Source organism: Balaenoptera acutorostrata, chromosome 4, assembly GCF_949987535.1.
Source record: "Balaenoptera acutorostrata chromosome 4, mBalAcu1.1, whole genome shotgun sequence".
In the NCBI taxonomy this organism is placed as follows: Eukaryota; Metazoa; Chordata; class Mammalia; order Artiodactyla; family Balaenopteridae; genus Balaenoptera; species Balaenoptera acutorostrata.
Window position 1 is genome coordinate 12,847,537 of NC_080067.1, and position 22,215 is coordinate 12,869,751.

Here is a 22,215-nt window from a genome sequence, read left to right on the forward strand (position 1 = left end):
CTCCCCTTAGTAGGTCTTTTTGTATCTTTTTTACTCATTTCTTGTCCCTTCCTCCTATCCCTAATATTTGGTTCATGACAAGACCTTGAATTATTCTTCCTTAGAGATGCAGTAGGCCTGTCACTTGATATAAATCATCTTCCCCTCCCCCAGAGAACCCTAATTTGAATCCATGAAGTTTTTGTCACCATTTATTCTGGAGTGCTTCTCTTCTAATTCAGAAGCAGACCTCCTCAGTGGGATAGTTAGAAGATGATTTTCCCATTGTTTGAACAATTTGAGCAGTATAACGGCGTAGAAACTTCAAAACACCATTTGACTTGGTAAAGTATTTAAGGGTTTCATTTAAACAAGGGTTAATTGAGAATTATCTCAGATAATTAATAAAATTAATTTTCTCGTATAGAAAAATACTTGTCAGAATATGGATTAGTACATATTTTATCCATTCAGCAAATATATATCGAAGACTTACTGTGAGTTTAATAAGAGGGATTTTTGACATTTTAAAGCTTGATGCTGTAAAAATTAGAAGTGTATGCTTTGTGGAGTAATTGATTAGCTGTGATTGTTTTCCCCCTACTTGTTAACTTTTCAGACACTTCATCAGCACGTTTTATTTGGCAGTGCTGTGCTTAGGTTGATTTTGTTCCAGTTAATCCACTTTACATATATAGTTGAACGTCTTTAATTCCTTCTGTCACTTCTCTCCCCTACCTGGTACCAGAGGCACGTTTTTGCAACTACTTTGATAGTAGATTGAGACAACATTCCTAAAAGAATTGAGCCTTTCCTGCTGCTTCTAGATTTAAATGTACTGACCGAAGACATAAGAAAGCTGATAGGTGAAATTCTCTTCTGGACACAGGTTACTAACTTTTTGTAATTAAATTGGCTTATTGGAGTGTTGTTTGCTGAATTTGGTTGTGGTGAATGATTATGTAAGGCTAGCTGGTTATTCGATGTTCCTACATGAAACAAGCTCTTTGTTAGAGTATAAAGGAAACAGAAGACTCCTCAGTTATCCTTGGGATGTTATTAATTTTTCACAAATAAAGCACATAGATTTCACTTTGGAAAAAGCAAGCGTAGGACTTTTGCAGTATAGTTCTTTTCGTGTGGACATGGCCCATGGCCAAGGTTGCCACTTCAGCATTGTCATTGCTGCAACTCTAGGGTTCCTGTCATAATTTCAGTGGTTCAGACTTTGGCTGTAATTCTTGCGTGGGCCTGTAGTAGCATCTTGTCAGCAAGTTCAGTGACTCACTGCTATATAACTTTTTTTTTTTTTTAATTTTATTTATTTATTTATTTTTGGCCGTGTTGGGTCTTCGTTTCTGTGCGAGGGCTTTCTCTAGTTGCGGCAAGCGGGGGCCACTCTTCATCGCGGTGCGCGGGCCTCTCACTATCGCGGCCTCTCTTGTTGCGGAGCACAGGCTCCAGACGCGCAGGCTCAGTAGTTGTGGCTCATGGGCCTAGTTGCTCCGCGGCATGTGGGATCTTCCCAGACCAGGGCTCGAACCTGTGTCCCCTGCATTGGCAGGCAGATTCTCAACCACTGCACCACCAGGGAAGCCCCTGCTATATAACTTTTATCTGGTATTTTCTGGCTGTGTCTTAAGTCAATTCAGGCTGCTGTAATAAAATACAATAGACTGGGTGGCTTAAACAACAGATGTCTGTATCTTACGGTTCTGGGTGCTGGGAAGTCCAGAATCAGGGTCTGGCAGAATTGGGTTGTTGGTGAGGTCACTCTTTTGTCTTGCAGTCTTTTTGCTATGTCTTCATATGGTAGAGAGAGTGATCTCTCTTCCTCTTACAAAACCACTGATCCCATTATGTGGGCCTCACCCACATTACCTTCTTTAACTCTGATTACCTCCCAAGACCCTGTCTCCAGTTATCATCACATTGCATTGGAGTTTAGGGCTTCAGCATGAATTCTGGGGGGACAAAATTCAGTCCATAGCAGGCTGAGTCTATCTTTTGTAAAACCCTTTTTAAAGAAGATTAATATTGATAACTTAAGGATTTCTGTATTTGGTTTTCTTGCCTGAGTCAGTGTTCCATGGCCAAGGAATGAGCGAATATGTGTTGGTGGCAGTAACCTTACCAGCATAGGAACCTTAGAATTATTTGTGGAGCTGGGATAGTAAAACTTAGAGGAATTGAGCTATGGGCATGTTCTCCAGTTTTTTCCCTTAGGATTTTTATTTTAATTTTTTAGTAGTAGTTGAGAAGAGATACCTCTGGCTAGTTAATTGGGGGCAGCCAAGGGATTGGTCAGACAGTGACTTTAGATGAAGCAGTCTTATAGACTATACATATCTGCATAACAGTACATTTTGCCTTTTTGGAAACATAACATATTTTCCATAATGTTCCAGGTAAAGTCTATATCAAAATTTGAACAAAGAATTCTTTGTAAGAGAAAACAATGTACGAGTCAGAGGAAAAGAGGATTTCTTTTGGCTGTTGAAAATATTTTACCTCTTAGCTACAAGTTTTTAACTAAACCCAAAATATTGCCTGAAATGTAGCACGATTTTCCTTCACCTGGAGTACTGAATGATTAATTCTATTGACACTTTCTTTTGTGGCTCATGTGTTAGGGTTATTAGCCCATATCATTCTTCGAAACTGTCTTCAGGATCTACACACAGGGTACAGTTGCCACTTTTTTTTTCAAACCCAGTTTTTGTTTAAATGGGAATGTCTTAAATTTTCATTTTTGAAAGATAGTTTTGCTGGATATAGAATTCTCTTTGATTTTTTTTAAGCACTTTAAATATGTTATTCTACTGGTTCTAGCTGCCATGGTTTCTGATAAGAAATGGGATGCTAATCTTATTGAGAATCCCTTGTACATGATAAGTTGCTTTGCTCTTGCTGTTTTCAAGATTCTGTCTTTGTCTTTCAGCAGTTTGGTTATAATATCTCTCAGTGTAGATGTTTATGAGTTTATCCTGTTTGGAGTGTATTTGTCTTCTTTGATGTATAGATTCCTGTCTTTCATTAAATTTGGGAAGTTTTCATCCAGTATTTCTTCAAATATTCTTTCTGCCCATTTCTAGTTTTTTTTTCTTCTAGGACACTTATAATGCTTAAATTGGTATGCATTTTACACTTTGTCTTCCCTGGTATATGTGGCAGCCCTTCCAAGCGTTTATTTCTTCAAAAACCTCCACCTTAGTCTCTTCCTTTTCAGTCTTTTGGTTGTGTCTGCTGCTTGCCCTGTTCTGTGCTTTGCCTGCTAGTATATGTCTTTAATCTTTTGGCAGATACCTGGAAAGCTATTCCAGCTGGAGTTGGGATGTGAAGTAAAGGTCAGCCTCTGCACCAGTCCTTCAGAGAACTGCCAGACAGGTCAAAACACACAACTATAGTATTTTAGGAGCAGGGTCCAGGAACAGAAGCTTCCATCCCCACAGCTATTGCTGCTTCTCTTGGGAATGGGGCATAGCAGACAGGCAAATAAAAATGCCTTTTTCTTCTCAAGCATTTCCCTGGTTGCTTTTTTATTCCAGAGTTTATTCTGTCAGTTTTTGCCAGCTTATGATCTTTTAGTGGAGGGACCAGTTGTTTGAGTGCTGTGCTCCACTATTTTCTGTGATGTTACTCCTGAGTTGTAAGTTTTTATATAGACTTCAGTGTATTTTTTTGGCAGGTAAATTTGATAAATTGATTTATAGTATGTTGCTCCCTCCTTATTGTGATTTATCACTGAAACTTTGCTTTTAAATTTCTGTATTATTAAACTTATATACATACTTGTAAAAAAGCAATTTACAAACATCTTAGGAAGTAGAGATTTTAAATTAGCTGTGAAAAGAAATTGACTAGAATGTTGGAAAAGGTGTATGTTGTATTTGTGGAATGTGGAAACATCATATTCACTAAAAGCTATTTGATATAATCACTTGTGTTTGACTTTGGAAAAGATGTATTTTTCTTTAATAGTATCATACAACTGAGAAAACCATTCCATACTTAGAGCAGTAAGAGTGTTAATTCTCTAAGACTGTATAAGCTGGAGCTCTGCTTAGTGTTTTGTTGTCTGATTTTTATACTTCAGTGGTTAAAAACTATTGTGAGCTGAGAAATGCTATTCATTTTAAAATGCTGAAAAGAAAGAACTCATTTTTTCCTCAGTAAGTCACTAGAATTTAAAAAGACAATATGGGTGGGTTAGAAGTGAGACTTAGTGTCTTTGTTTTAAGAGTATCATTTTACATTGGTAGGAAAGGACTGTTACAAAAATAGGTCCCCTTTTGAAATTTTGTTCCTTTTAATAGTCTTACTGAATTATCCTATAAATCATTGTTAACCGAATTTAAATTATTGTCTTTAAATTATTGACAACTTGATCAAGTTCAATCTGTACTCTTTTTTTTTTTTTTAAATAAGAACCACTGAATGTACACTTTGTGTTGCTGCACGTGGGCTTTCTCTAGTTGCGGTGAGTGGGGGCTACTCTTTGTGGCGGTGCGCGGACTTCTCATTGCAGTGGCTTCTCTTGTTGTGGAGCATGGGCTCTAGGCACACGGGCTTCAGTAGTTGCGGCACATGGGCTCAGTAGTTGTGGCTCGGGGGCTGTAGAGTGCAGGCTCAGTAGTTGTGGCGCATGGGCTTAGTTGCTCCACGGCATGTGGGATCTTCTTGGACCAGGGATCGAACCCGTGTCCCCTGCATTGACAGGCGGATTCTTAACCCCTGCACCACCAGGGAAGTCCCTGAATCCATACTCTTAAGTCAAGTTTGCAAGCATTTACCATGGGATAAAATTCATTTCAGGTAACACTTGGTTGGTTGGGCTTTGATTAATAAGCTAGAGCTCATGAAGAATTTTTAATTATATTTTCCTTCATTTGAATAAACAGTAAGAGGAATCTTAATTTTTGAGAGCATAAGTAAGAAATTTTATCATGATCAGGCAGTTGCAGATGAATATTTTGGAAGATTCATTTCTGGGGAAAGAAATCCATTTCTGATTTGCTTTTAATTCTGGACTAGAAGTGATTAACCTAGCAGCATACAGGATACTAAGATGTTCTTTAGTTTATGAACTTATTTTTAGTTACCAATTGTACCATATTAACTGTAATTTTTTTAAGCAGTCACTTTTTGCTTTCCAGGAAACCTTTGTGACTTTGGCATTTACCTTATTTCTGCCTAATGTTTTATAGGAATAATCCTGTGAATTATTTTCAACCATTTAAATTCTGTAGGTGTTAAATATTCAGATTGTGGGATTATGTATGCATCTTGATTCTTATTTACATTCTGCTTTTGAACTGTGTTGTGTCTTATTTACACCTCCACCTGAGGAAGAATGAAGAGAAAGTGGAACATAATCAGTTTCCTTATTAACAGCTTTTCTGAAGGTTTTATGTTTAAACTTGGCTGGAAGGCATGGAGCTGGCTGATTCTTTGACTTCATTTTATCCTGACCTTTCTCTCTCTCATGAATGCAATGGATAAATGACTCTAATGTCTTTCTTCTCAGGTGAATTAAATTGTGACTTTGTTAAAGTGTGATAATTAGGCTTGCCTACTTTTTATTAAGGTACCACCCTTCTTAGAAATGACTTCCTTCCCCTTACTCTCTCAAAACTGCTTCCTGCGAAAACTTGCAGTCACCATTAAGAGAAACTAACTTGTCACTTAGAAAATACTCTTGTTCAACGGACAGTTGAGAGCTATGCTACATTGTATGATTTAGACAAATTTCATTAATAATGTATTGTTAATTTTAACAGATTTATAATTATATAGGAAAAAAGATAAGGACACAAAGCTCCCTTTCCTTCCAAATTAGTTTGTATACTAACACAGGGCTGATTGTTGTCGTACAAAAAATTACATGCGTCTTTTCTGTAGAAAAACCTGATTTGAACAAAAATTCTTACTCTCTTAAATGGTTGTTGCACTGCTGAGGCTGACACTGAAGAGCTGGGTCCCTGACAGAGTCAAGAAAAGGCATGCTTCCCCCCTCTTTAAAAAGTCAGATTATAGTTGTATTCCTTGACAACCACCTAGTGTTAGTATTTATCCTTGTGTAAGATTTACATTTGAAGTAAAAATTCTTCAGTGGGAAAATATAAATTTCAACTTTGTCACAGAGAAAGGAGTTCTATAGCTTGTATACAAGTATTTGTTTGTTTTTAAATATTAGCAGATCTTTCTTATTAAGAGCTTAGAAAATTACAAGTAGTTCTGATTTTTGTAACAAGCATTAAAGAGGAACTTGCTAAACAAAATAAACTATTTGTTGACTTTTGTAATTTAGAAGAATAGGAGTTAATTTGTCAACATTTGGGTTTCGTCTCCATACCTTATAAGCTGTGTGATGTTGGGTGAGGCACTTAATCCTTCAGTATGTCTGTAAAATAGGGATAATACTACTAGTGCCTCATTGGAGTTGCTAGTAGCTAAGTAGCTGTTAGTAGATAACTTAGTATAGGTGTGTAGCATGGTGCCTAGCAGATAGTGAGCAAGGAAGTGTCAACTGTTTTTAGTATTAGCATCATCTTTGAAGAAAGATCTAACTTTTTTCTTACTTGGTAATAAATGTGTTAGTGTGAAAAATTATATAGACCTAAGATTAATTTGGGAAGAAGAGTCAAATGTGTTCTTTTAATATAAAAAAAAAAATCATTGCTTTTGAACATGGCAGGTGTTTTTTTTGAATCTGTAGTTGTGGTGAAGTAATGAACCCAAATTTACCTGGCTTGTCTTTGCATACATAATTATATAAAATGGGAAGCCTTTTAAAGACTAAAGGACTGTCAGATCTGTGTTTTAAGGAATACTTTTTTTAAGCCTATTTTGATACTAAAATCTATCACATTTACATGGTACTAAACTTTCAGGAAATGCTACCACAGTTTGGTCTCTCTGGAGTTGTATGATATAATTTATTTTTATTCTGAACATTCTTAAACTTTATGATCTAATGTTATAAACTTTTGATTATATTTGCAGTGTTATATGCCTGCCTAGCACAGGAACGCACCTAGCATGTTCCTGCCCCTACAGGCTTTGTACTTTGTGCTCCTTTTCCCTAGAATCCTTCCTCCCTCATTATGGCCCAACCTTGGGGCCCTCACGCCAGTCAGGGCTCTGCAAAAGGGTCATCTGCTTTTGAGAGATGTTCTCTCTCTATCACTTATGTCACTCCATTCTTACCATGTTTTTTCCCCCACTATCAAGCATTATATTATCCACTCTTGTTTATTTTTTCAAATCAATTTCCCATTAGAATAAAAGCTGAGGGCAGCAGTAAACTTTGTTTACTGCTGATTCTCACTCTGTGTGATACAGTACAGGGCCTGGCATATTATAAGTATTAATAAATACTTTTTAAGTGAATGTGAATCAATGGCGTTGATCAAATCAAAAGTTTTATTATGTAGATGGGGAGAAAGAATTCATGAGCTCAATTTTTAATTATTTTCTGTGAGATTTTTTTAAGGTATTTATGGTCATAACAAAATAATCATTTAAATAGATGAGATTTATTCCCCTTCCCCACCCCACAAAAAAGAAAAAACAGGATTTAAATTTAGAGTATTTGATACATAGTAGGAATTGTCAATCAGGAGGCCCAATTCAGAACACCAGCTCAGTTTATAATAGCAGTGAGACTGCACATTTAACTGCTCTGGGTTCATTTTCTTATCTTGTTTTCTTTCTAGGATCTAACCCAGTGCCTGGTACATAGTTAAGGTAGTCAGTAAATGTTGCTTAGGTGAGTGAATGAACCTATAAAATGAGTAAAATCATGAACTAGTTTCTAGTTTCCCAAAGAGCCTCCTAATGATCCTTGAACTAGAGCTTCTGGAATAAAATGGATCAAAGATGTTTGGAAAACACTCTTCTGTTGATTCTGAAACCTGAGTGCAACATCAGAATTACCTGGAGGGCTTGAAAATGCAGTCTGTTAGGTTCACTCTCCCTACCTCCTTGTTTGCGGTAGGGCAGTGAATTTCTTGACAAGCTCTGACGTGTTAGAGGTGATGCTGGTTCTGCTAAGACCACACTTCCACAACCCCTGTTGTATCTGTGTTCCTGTTGAGGTGCCTCACACCGGTGCATTGTAAGTTTTGAGAAGCACTATGGTAGGGGAAGCTGTTTAATTCTTAACACAGTGTTTCTAAAACTTCCTTGACCAGCGTACTCCTCCCTTGTATGTATGTGTATATATGTGTGTGTCGGTTTATCAATGATCATCCATCTATAACACTATACACAATGCCTATTAACATCCTTGGAACTGTTGTTCTGTGGGCCATACTTAGAAACAGAGCCAGGTCACATCTGCAGTATTTTCCACGTATAAAATGATGATTTTTTTTTTCATGCTTGGGTAGGTGAATTCTTAATTGTGTTAGGAGTGCAGCCTTCAGTATTGAACCCCATTGCAGAGTTGGATGGTGATATGATATTCATGATCTGCATGGAAACATTTATATACATTTTTGATTCTTGCTGACATAAATTTAGAATAAATGTAGGGATGTATAGCAAGAACAATTTCATGAAAATTAAACCCAAAATGATGAAATTATTTATTTCTCAGTATCTTTTATATCTTTCAGTCGTATTTCTCTTCTGTTATAGTTGGTTTAAATCTGTCAAACCCATTTTCAGGACTTCAGGATATGGCAAAATTAGGAAATAATTTTAGAAAACTCACGAGAGTCGAGATTTCTCTAAATAAAGATTGTCTCAGCTAGTGTCTCCTTTTCCCTAGTTGTATTTGGAAGTTTAGGCTAATTTTGGCTCATGGTTCTGTCTACTTTGCATGTAGATTTTGTTGACTTAGCTTCTTTTTTTTTTTTTTTTTCTTTTTTTGGCTGCTTTGGGTCTTTGTTGCTGCCTGCGGGCTTTCTCTAGTTGTAGCGAGGGGGAGGGGTTACTCTTCCTTGCGGTGCACAGGCTTCTCTTGTTGTGGAGCACAGGCTCTAGGCGCATGGGCTTCAGTAGTTGTGGCACACGGGCCTAGTTGCTCCGCGGCATGTGAGATCTTCCCGGACCAGGGCTTGAACTCATGTCCCCTGCACTGTCAGGCACTTAACCACTTAACCACTGCACCACCAGGGAAGTCCCTAGCTTCGTTTTTAAATATGGTTGTACCTATTCTAGCCTACTGTCTTAAAGTGATGGATATGATAAAAGATTTGGTTAATTTATAGAAGGGAGGATATTTGTGGAAGAGTGATGGTTACAAACTCCTTAGATGTTAAGTTTAGCAGAGAGAGTCTTCAAACTTGAACTTAGTGGAGTGCTTTATGTTCCCCAAGGCTGTGGATCTTTCCATTGATGAGTCCAGCTTGACAGGAGAGACAACACCTTGTTCTAAGGTGACAGCTCCTCAGCTGGCTGCCACTAATGGAGATCTTGCATCAAGAAGTAACATTGCCTTCATGGGAACACTGGTCAGATGTGGCAAAGCAAAGGTAAGTTTTCTTTCTCGTTTTCAAGATAGCAGTTCCTTTGTTTTCAACCATTTCCTCAGTTCTTTTTTGGCTAGTTTTATGTGGAGCTTTTAAAAATATATGACGAAGAAATGGCAGAATTGAACCTAATCCTTGGCAGATATTTGTGAGACTAAGGAGGAGCTGTGTCCCTGAGGTATAATACATCCATAGTTCTGCCATTTACCAGGTAATGGATCCTGTAAAAGCATAGTCCTCAGTACATGTTCTTTTTTTTTTTAGATAGAAACAGTGGCTTGTGGATATGTTCACCATTGGTTAAATAAAATTTCAATTTAGTTGATATGATACTGGCTATAATATTCGGACTACATATCACTCTCCTACTGATTGATTTCAAATATTTTATTTCCTGGATTTTAATATTACACAAATATAAAAGGCATCATTCAATAGCGTTTGAGAGGGAAACTACATTAAATGTCTCTACTGAGTATAAGAAAGGTTCAAATTTCAGAAATATTAATATAGACAAAAAAATGGGCCACAGAATTGAGTCAGTAATAAGTTTAATAAGATGTTTGTTTTCTAGGATCTATAGTAACATCAAAAGTAAATTTGCTGAGGGAACCTTGGATACGTATGTCAGGCATCTTGACTGTGGGTGGCTTTGGAGAAAGGGAATGAAGGGGTTTTGTTTTTTGGTTGAGAGGGGTGATTCCATCTGAATGTAAATATGTTTTCTTGTTTTTCCCTTTAGGGTATTGTCATTGGAACAGGAGAAAATTCTGAATTTGGAGAGGTTTTTAAAATGATGCAAGCAGAGGAAGTGAGTAACAAACTTAGTTTGTTAATGATGTTTTAGTTTGAAATCCGAAATATTTTCCATTGTAAGTAGAGGAAAAGAGAATATTGGAGGATTATTTTGTTAATTTTGGAAGTAATATTTTATTCAGAATATCACTCAGTTGTCTGTGCTTAAAATCATAAGTGGAAAGCCTGTAATTGGAAGGGTTTGAATTAACACTTAATATTCTGAAATATTCTGATGTTTATTCATTGTTCATAGGAGAAGAAGGTTTAGCCAGTTATTTATAAGGCTTATTATTTTTAGAAATTAGCTTTATCATATTAAATTTAAAGATTACTAAATAGTATATTTGTACTTTAGAACATGTCTTCTACCAAAATTCCCAACTTTACATAATTCCAAGTATCTGGAGAAAAAAAGATTGCAAAGTGAAATAACTTGGAAGATACCCTTGTTGAAGGATATTGAAGATTAGTTCTCTCATTTAAAATATCTTCTTATATTTAAAAAAGAAGTTGCATTCTACAAATATCATTTTCTTCTCAAATTATCTGGATTTCTCAGGTAGCCTGCCAAGACTCCCATATGTGATGCAGTGTGTAAAACTGTCCCAAGCTTGGGGGTGAAGGGATCGCCAGAGGTCAGGGAGCCAACAGGGTAAAAAGACTTGGGTTACAAGCATCTTTGTAACGAGAAAGAGTAGAAAAATGAGGGGCAGCTGATGATAATGAAGTCCTGGGGAAGCTGCTAGGGGGAGTAGATTTTTCCTCAAAGAGGCATAGAGGGCACGAACCTTTTCAAATAAACGGGTTTTTAACAGTCTAGGCCTCACAGTTTTCTCAGTGAAGGAGCTAAAACTTACCTCAAGGGAGAGTTGTGTATGTCATGGGTGTGTTAAGCACGAGCATGTGTGTGTCAAACACTTAAGAGTCCCTGGCACCTAGTAAAGCTCACTAAATTTAGGTAATTGGGTAATTGTGGTGACACTCTTCTCCTATTTGTTAAGGCACCAAAAACCCCTCTGCAGAAGAGCATGGACCTCTTAGGAAAACAACTTTCCTTTTACTCCTTTGGTATAATAGGTAAGAGAAGAGTGAGTATGTATATCTCCTATATTTACTTAGGTTTATTTTTTGAGTGGGAAGGGGGAGTTAGATACATACATAGAAAAATTCCATTCATGCATTCATTTATTCGGCTACTATTACTTTTTTTGAACTATAAAACTAATCCCCAGCTGTTGTCCTTTTCTACAAAGATAAAATAGAACTCTGTAATTCCTGTAATCAAAGAGCATTTCTATAAACATTTTAGTATTTGTCTTTCTAGTCTTCAATAAAATACGATAGTATTGTGTTATATTTTTCTTTTTTTGTTTTATGTATCCCATCATAAACATCTTGTCATTAAATAGATACTCATCTAAAACAAATTTAAAGGTTTTATAGTATTCCATTGTGTGAATATGTGTGTGTATACATATATAAAAAGCCAGTGCTCTTTTAGGCATTTGTGTAGGTTTTTAAAGTTTTAAAGAATTGTGTAAGTGATTCTTCAGTGCAGGTATCTTATTATAAACACCTCTCATTTCCTTAGGATAAATTCCTGAAAGTGAAATTATTGGGTCAAAGAGTATCTGTGTGATTTTAAAATTTTTGGCATCTTTTTAAAGGCTTTTGTTTCATATTGCAAAATAATATCCTCCATCAACAAGATAAAAGTCTCTCTTCCAGCACCCTTGCCAGCTTTTTTGTCAGTAACTTAATAGGTGAAGAAAAGTCTTCTCATTATTTTATTTCAAAATTCATTATTCGAGAAACTGAATACTTTGTCATATGTGTGTTAGTCCTTTTTATTTTATGACCTGCCAGTTTATTTCTTTTGTCCCTCTTCTCTTGTGGTATAAGTCTTAGATTGGTCACAGCTCTTTGTATAATTAGGATATTAATCTTTTTGTTGTTTAAGTTACAAGTATTTTTTTCTCCTGATTTTTAAATTGCTTTTGAGGGCTGTATAATAAACTTGGTAGGGAGGGGAGAGATGTGTGTAATGAAACAGTCTCTTGCCTGAGATTCTTATCACCCTTCTGTTGATAATTAGTGCAGTTATGTTTCTGTCTGTGTTCTATTCATAAAGGCTCTCCCAATCCCATGTGGGAGAATGTTTTTTGTTTATAGTTATTTAAACATCACTATACTACTTTAGTTTTTACTTTTGACACTTAATTTTATTATTTTATTTAGAATTTATTTTAGTATAAGACTTAAGGTAGAATTATTACTTTTTTTTACTCAAAAGTTAATTATCCTAGTACCATCAATTCCATAGTCCATTCTTAATTCACTGAGTTGAAACAACATCTTTATCATAACATTAAACACATCAATTTTGGAGTCTTTTCTCTGTTTCTTTCTTTTTTTTTTTAAAGAGAAAAGTAAAATGTTTATTGGAAAAGCAGAGCACATGTGGAAAGATGCATGGATGAACTCTGCGAGAGAGTCCTTCTCTGTTTAATTCTTCCATGATGTTATTTTAATTTTTCTTGCTAGCTTTTAAGATACCAATGAAATTTTAAGACAACATTTCTGCTGTACAGTTTCAGTGAAATAACTTCTTAAATATTAATCCTGTTGATCCATTTCTCATTATCATAAACATAAAGTAGAAGCTGGGAAGGTATTTCATTCTTTTTGTTTAAATGGTGTGTATGTTCTCATAGCTCCCTTCATTTGGTCATTGCTGTTTATTTTTTAGAATTTATAGTGAATTTGGTAAATTGAAGGGCAGTTTAACCAATTAAATCTTTCCAGTTTATATTAACACTGTACCATTAAACCACATCAAATTTAGTGATAAAAATTTTTCAACTTTATGGTTACCTGGTTTTAAATGCATTGGACATAATTTTTCTTGTTGGGATAGTATATGGAATAGGAGAAGGATCAAGATCGAAATCAAGGGTCAGCAGACATTTTGGTAAAGTGCCAGATAGTAAATGTTTTAGCCTTTGGTTCGTACGTTCTGTGTTGGAAATACTCAACTTTGCCATCAGCACAAAAGCAACCACAGACAATTTACAAACAATGGGTGTGGCTGTGTTCCAACAAACTATTTACAAAAACACGTAAGAGGGCCATAGATTGTATAGTTTGCTGGACTCTGGTATAATTCACTGGACAAAATTTCTTTTATCAGGATAGTATTTGGGATGGGATCTGGATCATTATTTTGTAGTTGCAGAAAGATGAAGAAGACCTTGTTTTCAATGTCCATATTGATCTAGAATACAGTCTCGAAGTTATTTTATTAAAACTCTGATACGGTGTTTTTCCTCACAAAACCAGTGGTACATCCCTTGCGCCCCCCCCCCTTCTTTTCAAAGATAAAGATTAAAGAAGAGAGTAAAGAATCAGCTGTTTGGTTTATGTTAATTCGTTTTTAACTTTTAGACGCTGTAAAGGTAGTAATTTTTAAATGTTAATTGCAGTTTTGGCTGTCTTACAATGTCTTATATCATTCTTTGAGCCAAGTCCTAAGTACTCCTTGGTTTGTAGTACAAACTTAATGTGCAGTGTCTGGATATTGAGTTATGAGAAGTAAAGTTCCAGGGTTTATTTTTGCAAACCTCATAGTTAAGAGAAAACCTATATGTATATGCTGCCTTCTTTTTTTTCCCCCATTGTATGAAAATACTGTCCTCTTATATTGGGAACTCTCAGATATTATTACTTTAAGGGATGGGGGGCAGCAGAAGGTAAAACTGTAGGTGTGTGCATGCATACACAGTTTTAACCTTAAGATTAATTTAATCTCACCTGCTTAATGGATTTTTGTAAAATCTTATAATTGTGATCTGATAAACTTTCCCTTTTATATTAAGGGACTTTTGCTGCCCTCAGCTTTCTGTTCTATCCCTTCCATGCCCAGGTGATTTTATATAAAAGGGAAAAATAGCTGTTTGATTCTGTTACAGGTATCATCATGTTGGTTGGCTGGTTACTAGGAAAAGATATCCTGGAAATGTTTACTATTAGTGTAAGGTAAGTTCTGATAGTTTGTTTATAATTTGAAGTCTCTTTTGGCTCTCTTATTTCTTTGTTAGTCATAGTTTATGTTCCATTATGGAGGTATTGTACGAGCACGTAAGAGTATATTAACTCTACTTAAATAGTTCAGAATTCATATGTTGAAATGAGCTCCAGGAAAATGAAAACCTATGTATATGCAGTGGAGAAACCCCACACTACATGTCTAGTGTTATCAACCCAATATTGCATTTTTATACTTAAATAGACAATTAAGGATTGCCAAACTGAAAACTAGGAGCATGAGAGAGAAAGACCACAATATAGAAATTGAATAATCCATCTCAGAGGAAAACCAAATATGCAAGAATTGACGAAAAATTAAAAATAGAAAGCATTCGTATTTTCAGAGATTTGTGAAGAAACTGCATTCATGATAGACAGACAGATTGCTGTAGAAAAGCATCACAGAACCAAAATATATTTTTTTAAGATATTAAGGTTATGATTGCTGAAATTAAAGATTCAGTTTAAAGGCTATAATATAAAGTCGAAGTGGTCTCCCCAAAAATAGAGTAAAAAGTCTAAAACAGAGAATGAGATAAAAGTGACAAAGGATAATTCAATAAATGCCATATCTAAGTAACAGAAGATTTAAAAAGAGATAAGAAGAAATTATATAAGAAATGAAGCAAGACATGAATCTTTATAGATTGAAAGGATTATCCAAATGCCAAGCAGGATGAAAAAAACTCCAACCCAGATACATCATTGTGAAACTAAAGAAAACAGGTCGGGTCATCTGTACAGGAAGGAAAATTAGACTGGTATCATACTTCTCATTAGCAACTACAATTTCCACCACAGGGTCTTTTTAGGCTCTACTAAGATTTTCAACTCACGAGACTTTCATAGGTCATACTTGGTACCTGTGTCCTGAACACCACAGGGCAACGTCCTCTTCTGAGAGAGTTCCTACAGCAGTCCCTGTAGCAGTTCAGCTTAGGTACAAGCAGATGAGATGACCATGTAAGGGCAGGAGCTGTCCTGGGTTAAAATGCCTCATAATCCGCAGGAGCCAGCATCTCTGGAAATGTACACTTTCCAGGATGCCTGCAAGAAACATGCCCAGTTATGAGAGTCACCACACTGAGGAAACCCAAAGCTGTAGCTTCCTGTAAGATAATTATAATTCTCCCAGTCCATGGGTAATTTATCGGTCAGGAGATCCTTTTATCATAAGCAGTGTTGCCTAGCAACATAGTTGCTATACTGTCGTCACTAAGAACAGAGCTAGAGATTTATTTAACCAAATACAGAAGGGAAAAAGGATTTTATTAAACCTTCATTCACAGCAACATTAGATTAAATGAGAAGACAGTGGGGCAGTACAATTAAAGTATGGGGGGAAATGATTTTAAATCTATAAATCTAGGTCTAGCCAAAGTATCAATTTAGGTAATTACAAATGGATAAGCAAGTAATCAGGAAATTTATCCCTTACCTCTTCTTGTATGAATTCCAGCAAAACAAGGGTGAAAGAAAGGAAGATGATATTGTGTAGGGTGTAAGAAAAAGTGGAACTCACCTAGTCCTCTAAGGTAGAGAAATCCTGGATGACAGCTCTGTAATAGGCCTAGCAAGTAATAGTTCAAGTTTCAGAATAAAAACCAATGGATTAAAAAAAAGTCAAGTGGAGTACAAGGAATAAGTAGGATGAATAAGAAGTTAAAAGATATTTGTGACATAGTGAAGGACTATATTTTTTCCTTGGAGGAGCAAAAATACAACTTGAAACTCTTGGCTTAAATATGTGTAAAGGAGCCTTGGGTTAAATATGAAATGAATTTAAAATGGGGCATGAATTTTATTAACCATTGGCATATTATTATCTATTGGACTCATGTTTTTGAGTATTTTTTTTGGAGCAGTTCTGACTATTTGTGAAGATTAATACCTCATGACTTTTATTCCTACCTCAGGATCTTCCAAAGGACCAAACGTTTAAGAATTTTTTAATAAAATAAAACTCATTCTATTTTGCAGTAACCATGTGGGTCTACTGTACATTTATATATGCTCAAATACATGTGGGATCTTTAGTGAACTTATTTTTCCTGTGTGTTGAAACATCTTGGCTATTTTATTCCCCTAGCAAGTATTTTAACAATTATTTCCAACTGTGCTAAAAATGAGTAAAACAATGAGAAAGCAGAAGGATAAGTAGCTTATAAGGCTACTGTAATAATAAATAAATCATTATTATTCTGTTATCCTTTAATTTTCTTATTATGTTGCCCAAAGCATTACATTATCATTTAAAAAGGTATAAAAAAAGTCTGGAGACAAAAATCTTGGTAGTTTTTTTTTTTTTTTTTGCATTCATTAAACAAAATTGAGAAATTGAGAATTTTTAATTTTTTTTACCATAATGGCAAAGAAGAATTGACAGAAGAATTTTCATAATTATTAGACAAACCAGAAGATGAATGCAAAGAGACAACCACTGTAGGCTCTAATGATGAAGGTGAAATTGAATCATATAAGTGTAATCTCAACACTGAATCCTTGGATGATGGTACTCTAGATTTTCTCAAACTCCTGAATTTTAATGAGTGAACTGGGTTTTTACTTTTATTTTTTTTACCTGTGCTGAGTGGCTTGTGGGATCTTAGTCCCCTGACCAGGGATTGAACCCGGGCCTGTGGCAGTGAAAGCGCCGAGTCCTAACCAGTGGACCGCCAGGGAATACCCTGAACTGTTTATTTTTAAGGATGAAAGGGGAAGGACAGGCATTCTCTTATAGTTAGTCATTCTACAGCAAGGAATTCATCATGCAGTATTGTATTACTGAGAAGATGACTGTCCTAAAAGTTATGGACCATTAACATTTTTAGAAGTGTTGCATTTTGAAGAGACAAATGCAAAAAGAAGAACCAGAATTGATAAACCTAAAACCTGTTAGAAATGGTTTTTGAATTTGAAATCACTGTTTTAAAAGGTGAATATGTTCCAGGTTTATTCATGACAGTAGAGCAGTTGCATTCAAGGACGTTGTCCATTTCAGATATATATACTTTCATATCCAGGAATATAGTTTGGGGTTAAAATTCAAATGAAAATTTCTATTGAAGTTTTTCACAATCCATTTTATTCCTCTGTAAATTATTTATAAAATGATTTAAATGTAAAGGAATGAAAAGGTCCATTGGATCTAGATTATATTGTAGAAACTGGGCAGTAGAGGGAGTTCAGGGAGCATTGTTAGAATGAAGGATAGGCATGCACCTGTCCTTATCTGTAGCAGAATCAGGAGATATGGAATGGGACAAAAGTAGAGATTTAATTTGAGGTGGTGTTTCTTTTTTAGTATTACGAAGGGAAATAGTAAAGTAATTAATTTTTTTGTTGTGATAAAATGCACATACCATAAAATTTTCCATTTTAAAGTATACAGTTCAGTGGAGTTAAATACATTCATAATGTTACCACCGTCACCACCATCTAGTGTCAGAACTTTTTCATCACCCCCGAAAGAAAACCCTGTGCCTATTTTACAGTCATTCCCCATTCTTCCCTCTCCCTACCAGCTGACGACCACTAAACTGCTTTCTGTCTCTTTGGATCTGCTTATTCTTGATATCTCATATAAGTGAAATCATGCAACATGTGTCCTGCTGCTTTCAGTTAGCATGATGTTTTCAAGGCTTTTTCATTTGTAGCATGAATCAGTACTTCATTCTTTTTAATGGCTGAATAGTACTCCCTTGTATGGGCACACCACAGTTTCCCATTCATCAGTTGATGAACATTTGGGCTCTTCCCATCTTGGCTATTGTGAATAATGCTGCTGTGAACATTCACGTACAAGTTTTTGTCTGAACACCTGTTATTATCTATATTTATAGATGAGAAACTAAACTACAGAGGTGGAGGCATAATAGCTTGAGGTCACACAGGTGAAAATTGAAGCTGGGGGTACAAATCTAGGCAGTCTGATGTCAGAACCTATATTCTTTAACCACTGTGCTTAACCTGGTAGCTAGTAGGTGGCCAATAAATGTTAATCAGTTTTCCCTCATTTTGAGGCCTTTTTTGGGTTTGACAGCAACAATTTTACATTTTTAACCTCTACTTTAAGTAACAGCCAATTGAAATTATTGCTATGGGTACTACTGAATTTATACTTCAATGCTATATCTTTACTGGTTACAGTTTGGCTGTAGCAGCAATTCCTGAAGGTCTTCCCATTGTGGTCACAGTGACTCTAGCCCTTGGTGTTATGAGAATGGTGAAGAAAAGGGCCATTGTGAAAAAGCTACCTATTGTTGAAACTCTGGGTAAGTCTCTGGTTAGAGCATGCTTATCCATTGACATGATAGTTTACATCAACAGGGGTCTTTGGGTTTTACAGATTTTGTCTTAGAGCAGTCCCCAGCCTTTTTGGCACCAGGGACCAGTTTCACGGAAGACAGTTTTTCCACAGACGGGGGGAGGGTGGTGGTGGTTCAGGTGGTAACGTGAGCGATGGGGAGCAATGGGGAGCAACTGGCGAAGCTTCGCTCCTTCACCCGCCGCTCACCTCCTGCTGTGCGGCCCCGTTCTTAACAGGCCGTGGGCCGGTACTGGTCTGCGGCCCGGGGGTTGGGGACCCCTGTCTTAGAGGTTTACATGGTGGTGTTTGGCTTGTAGCAATGTTGAGTATGGTTTTAACAACCAAAAAAGGTCATTAAAAATTCATATTACTCACGTCAGGGAGCTTTAAATCTTTCTGCATCATGGACTGTTCTAATGCTTAAATCATGTAAAAAAAAAAAAAAGTAACAAATGAAACCATAGAGTGACAGAGAAATGTTTTCTTTTGACATCTCAAGGAAGATAATTGATAATTATAGATCCTAAAATGTCATTCTTGAGTTGAATTTATTAAGAACAGTAAGCATACAGTAGTTACATTGCTGTAACAATTTTATGTGTGATATGAAAACTGTGGTAACTTTATGTATGTTATGAAACTTCTTTTTATTTAGGAATTCAAAAATGTTGAATTTAACTTCTAGTTTGCATTTTAATATTGAGAAGGCAAAAATTCCTTAAAATAATGGCTGAAAAAATTATATGGGTTTATAGTAAGGTAACCTTGAAACTTTCTAGAAAATGTATTATGTAAAGTCACTATATAAAGCTAATATCAAGTAGCTTTGTAGAAATTCAACTGGAAATAAAGAAAAAGTTAGCATTTATCAGTATCTAATTAATTTTAATTCTAGAAACTGTTCATACCTTATGATGAAGTAAGCACAGGAGAGAAAACAACCTAAAATTATCCATGAGCTTGATTTGTACAAAATTCAGAGAAGCAGGGCAGGCTTCCAGAGTCTTTGATTTGTTTTTAATGTGAACTTGCATTTTTCCCTGATTTTTGGTGACTTGTAGCAATTTATTCTTTAGGGTGCTGTAATGTGATTTGTTCAGATAAAACTGGAACCCTGACGAAGAATGAAATGACTGTTACCCACGTATTTACTTCGGATGGCCTGCGTGCTGAGGTACTCTATAGATTTTTTTTTTTTTAACAGAATTCCTTTTCAGAAGTTTTGGTGTTTAGTGTTCCTAACCATTCTAGTGTCTTTAGAAGGGCTGCAAGTTAGCAGCTGAGCATTTTCTGTCCTGTGTGGTTCTCCCAAGTCTTGATCCCGCTCCAGTTGTGCAGTCCAGAAACGTTGATCCCCCTCGACACCTCTCTTTCAGTCTCCCCTACATCCATCTGTTACCAGACTCTGGATGCCTAAATGAAGATGTTTCAGTGGCTTCCCGTTGTGACCATGGTCCTGAAATGGGGCTGCTGACAGCCCTACGTGTTCTGTCCCTTGTTTCCTTCCTCAGCCTGTATCTCTCCTTTGCTCTCCATACACCAAATACATTGACTTTATGGTTCTTTCAGTGTGACAAAATTCGTCTTACTGAAGGACCTTTGCTGCTGTTGTCACTACTTAGGACAGTCTAATGCCTCTTCAACCTTTGCACCTCATTTCCAACCCATTTCTACAGAAAAGCTTTGCTGACCACCCAGAACTTGCCCTGTGTTACATGTTTTCCTAGTTCCATACCTCTTACTTCAGGTGAAATCCTCTGTCCCTCTTCCCATGATACTCTAAGTATTGGGTTGGCCAAAAAGTGCCTTCGGTTATTAAGTAAAAATAAAAGACACATTTTTCATTTTCACCAAGAACTTTATTGAACAGCGTGTTTGCCCTTTTGCTCCACTACCTTCTGCCATTTTTCAGGCAACTTCATAATTCCACCTGCCCAAAACTTTTTATCTTTTTGAGCAAAGAACTGTTCCGGGTGCCTTTTACAGTCTTCCAGGGAATTGAGATTTTTTCCATTAAGATAATTTTGTAAAGACCTTAATCAATGGAAATCGGAAGGTGCAATGTCTGGTGAATATGGCGGATGAATCAGAACTTCCCAGCCAAGCTATAACAGTTTTTGCCTGGTCATCAAAGAAACATGAGGTCTTGCATTATCCTGATGGAAGATTATGCATTTTCTGTTGACTAATTCTGGACGCTTTTCGTCGAGTGCTGCTTTCAGTTGGTCTAATTGGGAGCAGTACTTGTTGAAATTAATCGTTTGGTTTTCCGGAAGGAGCTCATGGTAGAGGAGTCCCTTCCATTCCCACCATACGCACAACGTCACTTTCTCTGGATGAAGTGGCCTTTGGTGTGGTTGGTGGTGGTTCATTTCGCTTGCCCCACGATCTCTTCCGTTCCACAGTATTGTACAGTATCCACTTTTCATTGCCCATCACAGTTTGTTTTAAAAATGGAACGTTTTCATTATAAGTAGAGAATCACCTGTGAAAATACGGTCCAGAAGGTTTTTTTCGCTTAACCCGTGTGGAACCCAAACATCAAAGCAATTAACATAACCAAGCTGGTGCAAATGATTTTCAGTACTCGATTTGAATATTTTGCGTATGTCAGCTATCTCCTGCGTGGTATAATGTTGATTGTTCTCAGTTAATGTCTCGATTTGATCGCTATCAACTTCAACTGGTCTACCTGACCGTGGAGCATCGTCCAGCGAAAAATCTCCAGCACAAAACTTTGCAAACCACTTTTGACATGTTCGATCAGTCACAGCACCTTCTCCATACACTGCACAAATCTGTTTTTGCATTTCGGTTGCGTTTTTACCTTTCTTGAAATAATAAAGCATGATATACTGAAAATGTTGCTTTTTTCCTTCAATCTTCAGTATTAAAATGGCTACACAAAAATTCACCAATTTTGATAAGCCTTATTTTAAATGCACGCTGATATAACAGCTGTCACGTACAACCTAACAAAATTGTTTTGAATGAAGTTAAAGACAACTAAGTGCTACTAGAGCCATCTTAGGGAAAAAACTGAACGAACCTTTCGGCCAACCCAATATAATAGAGCAGGAACTCTGTTGCCCAGCACAAGGTCTGCCTCATACTAGTAAATACTTGTTGAAAGAATAAATGAATGGATGAATTAATCTACTTTAAAAATTATATATTGGCAGCCCCTGAAGTGCATGTCAGTGTACGTGCATTGGTTAATTTTGAAGCTGTGTGAGGACACGTTCCAATCTCTGGATTGGGATTGGACCTTGTGGGATTTCTGGCTGGAATTTTCATTAACACTATTCATGATGGGAACAGTATTTTAAAATGTATTTATAGCCAGTTCTCTGAGCAAAGGAAGTATTTCACAAATTGACGGAAGTTGTACTTAGGTCTATTTAATTCCATTTTACTAGGTCTTAAAATGAGACTATTGATATTTAGGGTGTTAGATTTGGTTAAGGATACCCAGTGCTATGTTGAATGTGCCTTTTCTGGATGACTCAGAAGGGTCATTGGGGTTACATGTGCTTATATTATATGGTCCAGGTATGAAAGGTA

General features: G+C 36.3%; 1 protein-coding gene across 7 annotated transcripts in view; it reads left to right on the forward strand.

Moving 5' to 3' along the window:
• The window catches only part of ATP2C1 (ATPase secretory pathway Ca2+ transporting 1), a 116,737-nt gene that overhangs the window by 64,443 nt on the left and 30,079 nt on the right, over window positions 1-22,215 (forward strand). For all 7 annotated transcript variants that reach the window (XM_007166978.3, XM_057544870.1, XM_057544873.1 and 4 more), the window contains 6 exons: window positions 9,306-9,461; window positions 10,201-10,269; window positions 11,258-11,333; window positions 14,225-14,291; window positions 18,492-18,616; window positions 19,728-19,825. In XM_007166978.3, the coding sequence (XP_007167040.2) occupies window positions 9,306-9,461; window positions 10,201-10,269; window positions 11,258-11,333; window positions 14,225-14,291; window positions 18,492-18,616; window positions 19,728-19,825 (591 nt within the window). The remainder of the gene's footprint in view (window positions 1-9,305; window positions 9,462-10,200; window positions 10,270-11,257; window positions 11,334-14,224; window positions 14,292-18,491; window positions 18,617-19,727; window positions 19,826-22,215) is intronic.